The 12,052-nt window shown below is 49.2% G+C and overlaps 1 protein-coding gene across 2 annotated transcripts; it reads left to right on the top strand.

The window, feature by feature from the left end:
- The first annotated feature begins 775 nt into the window (after positions 1-775).
- Positions 776-11,675, top strand: LOC144732024 (uncharacterized). Of its 2 annotated transcripts, none has more exons than XM_078613204.1 (5): positions 776-1,013; positions 3,492-3,578; positions 7,760-8,472; positions 9,305-9,466; positions 10,695-11,675. In XM_078613204.1, the coding sequence occupies exons 2-5, from the start codon at positions 3,527-3,529 to the stop codon at positions 10,713-10,715; spliced, it is 948 nt and encodes a 315-aa protein (XP_078469330.1). In that variant the 5' UTR covers positions 776-1,013; positions 3,492-3,526; the 3' UTR covers positions 10,716-11,675. The 2 variants fall into 2 exon arrangements, with proteins under 2 accessions (XP_078469330.1, XP_078469328.1); XM_078613202.1 differs by having other exon boundaries at positions 776-1,162.
- Positions 11,676-12,052: the final 377 nt, after the last annotated feature.

Here is a 12,052-nt window from a genome sequence, read left to right as displayed (position 1 = left end):
CCGGCATGGCACACGGAGGAGTGGGGTGGCCAATACCCACCACCACGTATATAAAAAGAGTTGTACCCTTCCTGGCAATGGAACAGGAGGTGTTAATATTGTCAAACACCAACTGGAAACCTTTTCCAAGGAGTCAAGGGCTACGTTAACCACACACGGTACTTGTGGTGAACATGCAAACAAACATGCTCTGATAATAATAAATGGCGTTGTCTTTGAAACTGATTGGCCTACACCAGAGGCAGACTTCTTTAAGGGCCTAGTCTCACCAATGTCAGACCAGAGAACAAAGACAAAGATCCCCCGTATAGCCTTAACACTTAACAGACTGTTGGGGCAAGTGCTGTTCGACCAGAGTACGCCACCACACCGAGCAACAACAAGTAACAGTCAAACACCATCATCGACACCGAGTGGAGGAGGAGGAGGAGGGGGGCCTTCAACCACCAGTGGATTGGCAAAGGTGTGTGCATATATGTGTCTTTGAAAACGCCATTGTAACAGAGTTACTCTTTGTCTCCATTATGCATTCGGCAGCGACTCCACGCCAGCTTGGGCCGACGTTCGCTCATCGCAACTGCCCCGTTTAAACGAGATAATAGAGCCACGCAATTCACAGCCTTTCTCATTCCCCACACTCCCACCCCCCACATCGGCCTCCTCCCCCCCACTACACGCCCCCGCCTCCTCCCCCACCACCTTCATCCCCCAGTCCAAAAGAGAACCACTCCCTACCCCCAACCTTCTCTGGTGCCTCCCTCCCCCACCCCGCCACCGTCACGGACGCTTGAATTGGCTCCGCACGGAGCTCAAACTCACTTCAGTTGCTGCGTAGCCGGCGCACGTTTGGTGCTCCGCGTGTAAAACTTCTGTGCCCCCTGCCACCCCCCTCCCCTCTGTTCGCCGCAATTATATTATTTCACGATGTGTGGCCAACTCATCATCCATCAGCGCAACGGAGGACGCTGCTGGTCGTTGTGAACCTGCGGAGAGAATATCGACGCCAGGGCTTGGTGCGTGGTTTTTCGTTGTCGTTGTCATCATCTGCGCCGTCCCCGCTTTAGTATTTGCGGGCGGCGCGCTTGTTTTGGACTTGGGTTGTCCGGTGACCCGGAGAGGCGCTGCGCTTGGAAGTCTCCGCTTTTGATGGTCGAAACGACGAGTAAGTAAACGTCGCATTCCTTCGCATGCAGACACGGACAAGAAAGACAAAGATCCGCCGCATTAGCCTTTAAACATCATCTTGGGGCACGTGCTGTTAGCGAGCACCTTAGACACATATCCACACGCGCGCACACAGACCACACACACGTGCGCTACTACGAACTACTGCGATGCACATTATTGGGTGCTGCTGCTAGGTTGGCAGTAACACAATTAACAAAACACTCGACACACTCGGCAATTAAACTGTGGCTTTAAAAAAAAAGCAATATTTGGTAAACGTTTCGGGCAATGGCCCTTTTTGCACATATCACGAGTCTAGAGCGAGTGGCTAATAGTTGGATCTATCTGTCTTCTCTACGCGCTATGAAAGACAATGACCCGAAACGTCGCATGTTATAGATTTAGTTATTTTCCTTTCAATGCCACAACGTGTTATTGACGAATGTGTTGAGTGTGGTGTGTGTGGGTCTTTCTCTCTCTCTCCTCTGATTCGAAGACACAAGACGATTGTGTCCCGAGCCGTAGGTCAGTGCAAGAGTGGAAGCATCGCATCAATACTTATTTTGAGCTAAATACCATTTCTTTTTCACTGGAGAACGTATTACATATTCTTTGGGTCTTTCGGTAAAGCCACGTAGATAGAAAAATAATAAAAAAAAATATCACGACCCTTTCGATCGCAACACAAGCAATCGTCATCAGGTGAAACGACGTATTACGTATTTGGCAAGGCACTCGAACAGCAACAGGAAGCATATTTGAACACGTCCGTATTCGTTCGCTGGGATTTCTCCCATTACACAGTGTAATAACACATTCTGGGAAAGCCTGCTTTCACAATATAGTCATGTATTTTTGATATTGTCTCTATAAACTCAGTGTGCTGAGAGTAAATGAATAGTCCTCGTTCATCGATTAATTCAAATACAACGGTGCGAGATGTGAAGGGTCATGATTTATTATCACGTGTATCACTGCATATGCCGTACATTCCATAGTCGTATAATCAATAATTTTGCAATCATGAATATACTGTAATGCATTCCCAATGTTGTGCAAAGCCACACAACACGTGTGTTCCATACACAGGCGACGATCTCGCGTATAGCCCACAACAGCGAGCACCTAATCAAGGCCGGCACGACACACGAGGGGGTGGGTAGCCAGCACCACGCCGGCCAGTAGCGTTTGAGGCCAAGTTGACCTAGAGGAGCCCCTTCGACCAGTTGAAATATTCGCCACTGTTATTGATCGTGAGTGGGAATCGAACTCGATTTATCTAAGTTCGCAGAGCAGCGCACTAACCACTGCACCGCCGCTCCTCGCTGTGTTATAAAACGCATCGGTCCACAGCGAGAGCCTCTTTATTCATAGCCAGGTGAGAGTCCCCATTGGACGTCTCTTACACAGGGAGGGAGACCCGAGTTGGAAGGTTATTTTCTTTCTTTCTGTGAATTCAGCACAGCACCCACACAAAAGGCAGGAGCAGTTGCGTGTGTCGGATGAGTAGTACGCGAAAAGTGAACGGTGTCGGCAGCGGTGCCAGTGGTTCGCGCGCTCCGGCGACTGCACGAGCGTCTCGACACATGGGCGGCACCACTTCTGTTCCACCTTCACCAACCCACGGTGACACACCGTGGGTCTTCAGAATAGTACTGGAGGAATCCGATGAGCTATGAAGCTCTTTTTCACAGATGTCTACTCTGACCAATCTTGCTGTGGCCTGGGACTGTGTGTTGTATCGGTGTGGTCTGGAACTGTTGTTGCTGTTGTTTTTCTGCCTTGCCCAAGCTTGGAAATTGGTGTTCTTATGCAATTTAAACCAATATAACTGTATCTATTTTATGTATTTTAGTGATTTGCTTCCCTTTTCTATACTCTGCACTCCTGTCGTGTCTTCGTATTGTTTGTTGTTGGGACTTTCTGACCCACCCCTCATGGTCATCTGTGAAAGAGCTTCATAGCTCATCAGATTTCTCCAGGATAAATAGAGATTCTGATCGTGGTGAAGTGCAGTAAAAACAACCCACCAGTTACTGATTGCCAATGGTGGTGTGCACAACCAGAGATTGAAACCAGCGCGACTGGCCTCACATAGTAATAATATCCGCCGTTAAGAATTACAGACCATAGGTATGAGTATTTATGTATGTTGAACTTATTTTACACCGCACGTAGTAATTGGATGCGCAGGGGAGGACAGCAAACTAAACACAAAAAGCATTTCTAAAGAAGTGAGCTTTCAATATGAGTCTTTAGGATGCCTTGGCCCTGACGTTGCCGCACCCCCCCCGCCCCCCGCCGTGTGTCTGTGTGCGTGGCAGGCGGCAGTGGGAGTCCGCTGGGAGACGGAGTGGACATGTTCCGCCGGAGGAGGGACGCGTTCCGAGTGCAGAGCGCACGGCGCAATGGTAGGGGTCGTGCTGCTCTCACCCCCCACCGACCACGGGGTGTAGGAAACGGCGCAGCCCTGCAATGGCTTGCCCAGGGGTTCATTTGGATTTGAATCCAGTGGTGTGCGAGTAGGTTCTTAAATGTACGTATGTATGTTGAACTTCTTTGGCACCGTACATAGCCAACCGTGATAATTGTAGGTGCCGGGGAAGGACAACAAACAACACTTCTCTGCTTAGCATATTTGTTTACATTTCATTGCCTGCAATTGCCTGCTCACCACCACACTGCTGGCAGAAGGGCCACTGTAGAGGGGGTATATTTTGGCCTACTCTTCTACTCTGACCAGCCGTCTTGGAAGAGGTGGAACTACCCACACTTTACCCCACCACACGTCATCTGCCGACTGACCAACTGCGATGGTACCCACAGTTGTACTGCTGGGTGGACACAGGCCGGGGAAGACTTTGGGAAGTTGCCCATTGTTTTAACCGCCGCGCCGGGAGATTGAGCCGGCGACCTCGAGGCTCCGAGTGTATCGTGCTATTTGGCACAACCACCACGGCAGCTCCCCTCATGGATAGAGCCGATATAGCCATGGATATGTGTTCCCACCTGCACTGTTAGATAGGGTGAGGGTGAAAGATCAGGGTTGGAGGCAGGATACATGGGTGAGATACAAAGTTTGGACCAAATATATGGTTCGGTGAAAAGTAAAACAGACTGAAGCCAAACTGAGCCAACTTTCAACAACGATATTGTTCGTCGAGTGATCTCTAAAATGTAGCTCTTTTCTTGTAAAAAAAGATATAGGCTGACATGAAAGAGGTTTGTTAAAACGCATGCAGTACACTATATGGCGGCACAAGTTATACTTTTGGATGAGCCGAGTTGTCGCAATCGTATGAGATGCATGATTCCGAAACAAAATACTCCTATCCCACTTTACAGATGTTTTTTTCCGTTCGCCAAATTGCCCGAAATTGTGAAAGCAGTCTCACTGAGCAAACGGTAATTTGCTACTTAAATAGATGTGCATCATTGCTCGTGCATGGAGACAGGAATATGCCTGAGACTATGGGGCAATCAGAGCTATTATGCTGATCCCATGAGATCAGACATTGCCAAGCACAGCCCCCTCCTGTTGGTTAATGCCTGCATGGGAGGTTCTAAAAACTAAGCTAAACACATTTTTTCCTCTATGGGAACCTCATTTGCCAGTAAAAATATGATAATTGGTTTTTTACCCTTCTATCTGGCAACAAAACTGACACCTTTTTACAAGGAGTCATGTTTGCATAGACCGCAATACCTTGCAGTCATAATACAAACAAAAGACATAACTCTGATAATGTGCACCGTCCTTAAAGTTGATTGGTCCACACCCGAGACAGCTTTCCTTAGAGCCTAGTCTCACATGGGTTGGACCAGATGACGCCAAAAGGCGCCTTTATCAGAGTTATGTCTTTTGTTTGTATTATGACTGCAAGGTATTGCGGTCTATGCAAACATGACTCCTTGTCAAAAGGTGTCAGTTTTGTTGCCAGATAGAAGGGTAAAAAAACAATTATCATATTTTTTCCTATTTTACCAGGAAAGGCCCACTGGGCTATACATATGTTTTCAAAAGCGACCTGGCCACAAGTGATAGCCCAATGAAGTGACTTGTCACGTGCAAATCTATATCAGCCAAATACTCTGCATGCATGTTTCTAAATGTGGAGGGAAAAGCCAGAGTACCCGGAGAAAAATCCAAGCAACCACGGGGAGAGAGACATGCAAACTTCAAGTATATAGGCGTCGAACCCACGACCGCCTGTGTACCAGGCGAGGTAGTCAACATCTCCTAGCCACCGTGGCACACCTGGCCCGAGGTTGCTGACCTGGCCAAAACGTTCCCAGGGGATCCTCTTGTGAAAATAGACATTAAGTCGTCAAAGGGATGACGTAATAATGAATACATGCGTTCATTAATTAACGTGTGGAACCATCCCTCGTGATAATTGATGTAATCCGATGTTTAAGGGGGGTGGGTAGCGGTGCAGTGATTGGTGTGTGCCATGAAAACCCAACGACATGAGTTTTGATTTCTAACCTTGGCAGTCATCATCAGCGGCGAACGATATCTGAACTAGGAGAGTTTCCCCCCCACTCCTAATCTTCGACATGCACTGACCATCTTAATAATAACAATTTCATTTTATATCGCGTCATGCATGCAATTGAATCCCACAACGCTGCACATCAATTATCCAGTTCTGTAAAAAAAAAACCCCACTACTTAGGAAATAAAAAAAACTAATACATAAATAACGACAAAAAATTTGACTAAATAAGAAAAAATAATCACAGAGAAACGAAATGAAAATAAATAAATACATCTCGGTTCCTATTGTAGGGGTGTTAGAGAGAGAGCCCGTTATGCATGGCAGCTTATGGCAAACAAACACAGTGGGCGGGGCTACGTGAGTGCACGGGGAGGTGCTCTCTACGACGTCCGCGCCAGGCACCCCGGGGGGGCCCCACCCCTCAGCGGGGGGTTGGGTATAAAAGGGGATGTATCGGAGGGCTCGGGGTTCTTGTGAAGCTAACCAGTGAAAACTGAAGACGTCTTAGCTAGAGCCCTGGACTCCCCTGGTTCGCCGTCCTTATCAGGGCCGAACAGGACCGAGCCAGCGGCGTGGTCCCGAGATCCAGAGCCGGTGCTCTTGTCAGCGCTGGTCTGGGACTCAGGGTACCGGGCCCGACTTACCAGTGTCGGGCCAGATAGCCTCCCCTAGCCCGTTAGAGGAGGACTAGGAGGCAGGCTAGGAAGTAGCTAGCGCGTATATCCCCAGCTAGCCGGGTGAGGGGGCCGACACCCCCTCTAGTGTTGTATGCCAGAACCGTGCTGTGTGAATAAAACCCGTGTGCCTCCAACTCCGGCGTCCAAGAGTCGTGAACTCTATTACACTATCTTTGGATTTCCCACTCGCTTAGGCACAATCTCTAGCCCCCACCCTCTTGCCCGATGCGGCAACCCTCCCTCCCCCCCTCTCGGCTCGGTATATGAGGACTTGTTTCAGCAGCCTGTTTATCTATCCCATCTGAGGACGATTGCTTGTGTGGCAATCGAAACGTCGTGATTTTTTTTCTAACGACGTGACTTTACCGAAATAACCAAAGGGTATGGATTCCTGCAGTCACGAAGCTTCAAATCAACATTAAAAAATAAATAAATGCGTTCGGTCTCCAGACCACAATCCCCCAACATTTCGCCGGATTTTGGAGTACCTTCTTCACTCGAGCGGTGTCGGAGTGGCCAAGACGTTACGAGCCAGTTGGACAATAATGCAAATGGATATTTTCAAGCTTATGCCAGGGCAAATAAATATGCCTTCAGTTCAGATAAGTTAATTGATTTGATTTGTTGGATGTGTAGCGGGAGAGTGTTCCAGACTGTGGGGGCTGCACATGTGAACGCTCCTCCATAAATCGATGTGTGTTTCATTTTTGGGGTGGTGAAGTATGCTCCAACAACCCCATCAGCACCGTCTTGGTGGGGGGAGGCCTTCATCCACTGGGGGTGAGGGGGGATTGACAAAGGGAAGTAAATTAATTATGCGTTTAAGCTCCTTGCATTCGGCCAACATTTCGGCGCAGTCTCGCACAATGAGGCTCTTTTACGGAGGGGAGAAAAAAAGAGTATGCAAGCAGAGATGCAGAAGCGATTAAACCATTGCAGACGAGCCCACATGCAGATCAAAAGCTTACGTATTAAAGCAAAAATAGAGGAACTGTATGAAATATTTCGCATTCAAGTGCCCGTAATTACCACCACTCGTAAGCTCTAAAATCTAAAATGTGTGACTTTTTGGCAACAGGCGTTGGACGCCAACCATAATGAACGTCTCCTGAGCGGCTGAACAATTTTAAATCTGGCAGCATTGCTGATGGATGGGGGGCTTTTTTATTTTTATAACGCTGCACGACAACGTTTCACAAAGTGTGTCCCATTCGAGAAAAGTTTCAGGATGCCCATTGTTGTCAGAGGCATCAGTTGCTCTCTTGCTCATGCGCATTCAGTAAACACCACTGAGCACACACACGGCACGCCACATTAACACCTTTTGTCGCGAGAGAGCTTAGCCTAATCTTCGATGCCGATCTGTATTCATCTAAAGGCCCGTCCCACCCTTTGATCTCCCCCCTCGTACAGAGGCCGATGCCGTTGTGGGATGCACATCCAACTCCGGGGTGGTGCTGAAGAAGATCCGCTCGCTCGACGCGTTCAGCGCCGTGCTGCCCAATTTGCCGGCGCCCGGCATCTCGGCCCGACGAGCCGCGCCCGCAAAGCTTCCTGGCCTGGACGTCCGGGCGGGGGCGGCGGCCACCCACCTCAGGGAGTCGAAGGGCGTTCGCGGCCTGGTCAAGTGGCGGTCGTGCGACTCGGGCGTGGAGATGGCGCACGTGGAGAGCCTCCCGCCATCGCCGCTCGTGCCCGGCGCGCCCGCCGGATGGAGCGGCGGGCGCAGCGACGGCAGCAGCGGCGTGTCCGACGAGACGGAGCCGGAGACCGAGCCGGACGCGGCGTTCCGGTCGGTGGCTGTGGTGACGGCGCCGGCGGCCGTGTCCCGGCGGTCGGCCCGCAGCCCCGCGCTGCATGACGACGGGAGACGCACGACGCCACCAGACGTCGCGACGGGTGCCGGTGAGGGCGGCGGCGCGAGGGACCATCTCGGAGGTCGTCTGGACAGAGGGGCTCGTGGCCGATCTCTGTCCGACGAGACCGGAGGGTCCTCCGGCATGTCGTCGTCGACCGACGTGTCCCTCGCGTGGGGTACGGAGAGGGGGAACGCGTCGAGTCACGATGACCTCAACAGCGTGGAGAGCTGGGAGGAGTACATCAACAACCACACGCAATTAAACCAGGTGAAGGGCGACATGAGGGGCTCTGAGCTGGTGCAGGGGGGTGGGGGCCACAAGGCAGAGTCGCTTCGTAGAGCCGCTGCCACGTGTGTGTGTGTGTGCGCCGTGTCTGTGTTTTTGGAAAATTTTCATAAGCCTGCATCCTGACAAGTTGCTGCATCTATATCCGTACGTGCTAAGCCTACTGTCAGACCGTTTTAACGTAATTAGAAGCATGCACGATTGGTGGAGATTAAGGGCACGATTTATTCCAGTTAATGGCCAAGTGTGATGTGAGAGTTAAATCACAAGTAACAATCTTCTACGTGTTGTTGGGTTGCAATCGTGTGTTGTCTGTCATGCAAGAGAACTACACAGCATAACCGCGAAAACCTACGCAGTTGGAGTAACATTTTTATAATTTAGCCTTGGTAGGAAGTGGCTCAAAAATACCTGGGCAACTGGGGAGAGCAGTGCGTGACAGTTTTGGGGTTTGGCCACCCTTTTAAGACCAGAGGATATGTTCACAATTATGGAAACTTCCTGGCGATGCTGGATTGGAACTACCAGTGAAAGGTCGTACCCAGTTGTTGAACGGTGTGGATTGCTCTCCAGCACACCCGTGGTGTTGCCGAAACGGTAATAAAGTTGTCACGTCTGTTCACGTGATGATTATGTTAATTGGCTGCGTGGGGTGGAGGAGGGTGAACGACAATGCATTTTACTTGCGCGATCCAACCCAAAAAAGAATAGATCGCGAATTTACCTGCCTTGGTCGCCATCGTCGCTGCTTCATCGGCCACGGCAGGAAATACGTACGCATCCCTCTGACGTTTGTGTTTGTTCGTGCCACCAGATGCGGTGTGAAGGAGAGATGACACCCGGCTCGGGGCTGTGCCACCTGGACCAGCTGTGTCGCCTCATGGAGAAGATGGGGCACCTCAAGGAGGCCAACAAGAAGCTCCAGCAGCAGAGCCAGCAGCTGCAGGCCCAGCTGCAGGCCCAGAGGCTCCAGGAGGTCCGTTCCACGTTGATTCCGAGTCCTTCTTTTTCATGATGACCAGGAGAGCAGAGTTGGGTTTCATTCGTTTTCTCCACTTGCAATCCACCATCCATACCATAAAAACGAAATGATGAAACTACTTTTTATTTTAGCAGGTAAGGCTCACTGAGCTGTTTTTCAGAAGCGACCTGACCATCACAAATTATAGCCTAATGAAAGGGCTTATCATGTGGAAGTTGATAGCAGCGAAATACTCTAAATGCATGTTTCTAAATTTGGAGGAAAAAATCTGAGGACCCAGAGAAAAATCCACGTGCCCACAGGGAGAACCTGCAAACTCCAAATATACAGCCATCAGGGTCAGAATCGAACCCATGACCTATATACCAGGCGAAGTAGTTAACATTTCACCACCACGGCACCCTTGGACCATTCACACAAAACTCTAGACGTTAATTCAATGTTTTGCTTTTAATTGAATATTTACGTAAATACTTCTCTACTCTTTGGTTCGTTCGGTAAAGTCACGTAGGTAGAAAAATAAAATAAAACAATTGCATTCTAATTGCACTGCCTGCGTTGTGTCGTGAGGCTCGGTCCATTCTGAACTCTTGTTGGAGGGTAGCTCATCGTCCCATAATAGAGAAAGGCATTACGGAAAGGGGATTTCAGAAAAATACATCTGAGGTCACTTCAAGTGACCTCTAATCCACACTAGCGGACAACTGCACCTTCCCACAAAATGTCCTTCTACACAAAAAATATTTGAGACATTTTCCTTTGTTCGTTCAGAGTTGAACATTATCCAAATTAAGTGAAAGCCCAAACTTAGTGTGATCACGATTTGTTTGTGCAGTCATTGGTGACTGGGCTAAACTCTCAAGGACCTGATCTAATTTTAAACCAAGATCTCCTTGACATGATTGTACGTACGTATATGTTGAACTTCTTTCGCACCGCCCGTAGCCAACCGTGCTAATCGGAGGTGCGGGATGCCAGCTAGTGCAGCTTCACTGCATTGTAAGAAATGTTTTTACAAGGGTTCTGCCTGTATCAATTACATTTGTGTCCGAGTAACCAGAGTACCCCCAGAAAACGCGCCAACATGAGGGTAGAGCACTTAACAATACGTATAATACCAGAGTTTGGTCAGCAACCTACTTGCTTCGCTGCACGAACCATGAATGGCAAAGTGCGACACTTGGATTAATTCTGTTGTCTGTTGGCTGTTGCTTGTGTCCAGTGGAAGGCGTGTGACGTCTAGGCCGGACTGCAGCCGGACTGCAGCCCGACGCGCCAGGGCCACTCGTCGTCGCCTACGCAGAAGCTGCAGCCACGGGGGCCAGACACGGATTGCTTCCCGAGGCAGCCCGGAAACCCAGCTGGGTTCAACGGCACCGGAGCCCCCGCGGACCAGGGGGATTCTCCAGGCATCGGGCTACGATGAAAAGGGGGTGAACTTGGGACAGGGGGCTCCAATTAATTCCTTGGCACCAGGGCCCACGCCAACCACGCTACAACACCACTGCTGCGACCCCAGGGTCACCGGCGCGAATGAAATGTGAATGCGCCGGTGAGTTTATGGAAAACTCGCTGAGGAACTTTTGAGAAATTCCACTGCCCGACGTGGGGTCTGGCGAATGATTATTCTGGAAGGTTCTTTTCTCCCGTCCCACACCTTGGTGCCTCCCAACTTGAACCGTCCCCTTCCCCGCGAGAGTGAGATGCAGCCACCCTTAAAATGTTCCCTTGTACTGCATTTTAAAGTGACGGACCCAGAGTTTATACCCATACATACGTTATGTACGTTGATTTTAGAGAATCCGCTTGACGACTGCGTCTGGGGTCGCCGGACGGATTCTTTTGTACTTTCGACAACGATGTGTATCTAGCGATGAGCGGTGATGTGAACGGTGGATTGTGTATGTCATCATTGCCTTCCTCGAAGACTCGCGACGGGGGTATGTGACTTCAGCAAAGACATCCCAAATGCGTGGGCTGTGAGACCCATTCATGAAATATTGTCCAAAGCCAATGAAGCATTAACGTCATTTTTTGTTTTTATAAAGTTGGGTTTCTGGAGTCAATGTTCGTGACCAATCATCTCGATAAGAGTTTGTGTATATAACATGTATCTTCTTTAAAATCAGCCAATGCATTAAATGCGTGTTGACAACATTTAAACATTTTATAAAATAAAAGTTATAAAAGTGACCGTAAAAAAGTCTGCTTGGTACATTTAACACAACGTATTTTATTGTTGTATTATTTAGGATTGAACGAAATACTTTCGACATGCAGTTATATATATGTTTTAAATATATTTAAGCAGCAGGAATGTAGTAGTGTACAGCTCTCTATCACAAGTTTACTGGTTCAAATGCAGGTTGAGGCAGTGGAGGGGTGTACCTCAGTCCTTCATCCATCAAGGTCGATAAAATGATACCACTTAGTGGGAATTCAACAGTGGTTGTCCTACGTTAAGAATGGGCCCTCCGACCATAGGAATGTGTCACTTCCACCACTGGCTCAGGAATGTAACCGAGAGATGAGCACTGCCCCATGTTGCTTAGAATAGGAATTAACTTTGATTTTGACTTT

The sequence above is a fragment of the Lampetra planeri genome, chromosome 41 (genome assembly GCF_965212315.1).
Source record: "Lampetra planeri chromosome 41, kcLamPlan1.2.h2, whole genome shotgun sequence".
Lineage (NCBI taxonomy): Eukaryota > Metazoa > Chordata > Hyperoartia > Petromyzontiformes > Petromyzontidae > Lampetra > Lampetra planeri.
Note: the sequence above shows the minus strand (reverse complement) of the source record. Positions and strands in the feature narration are given on the sequence as shown.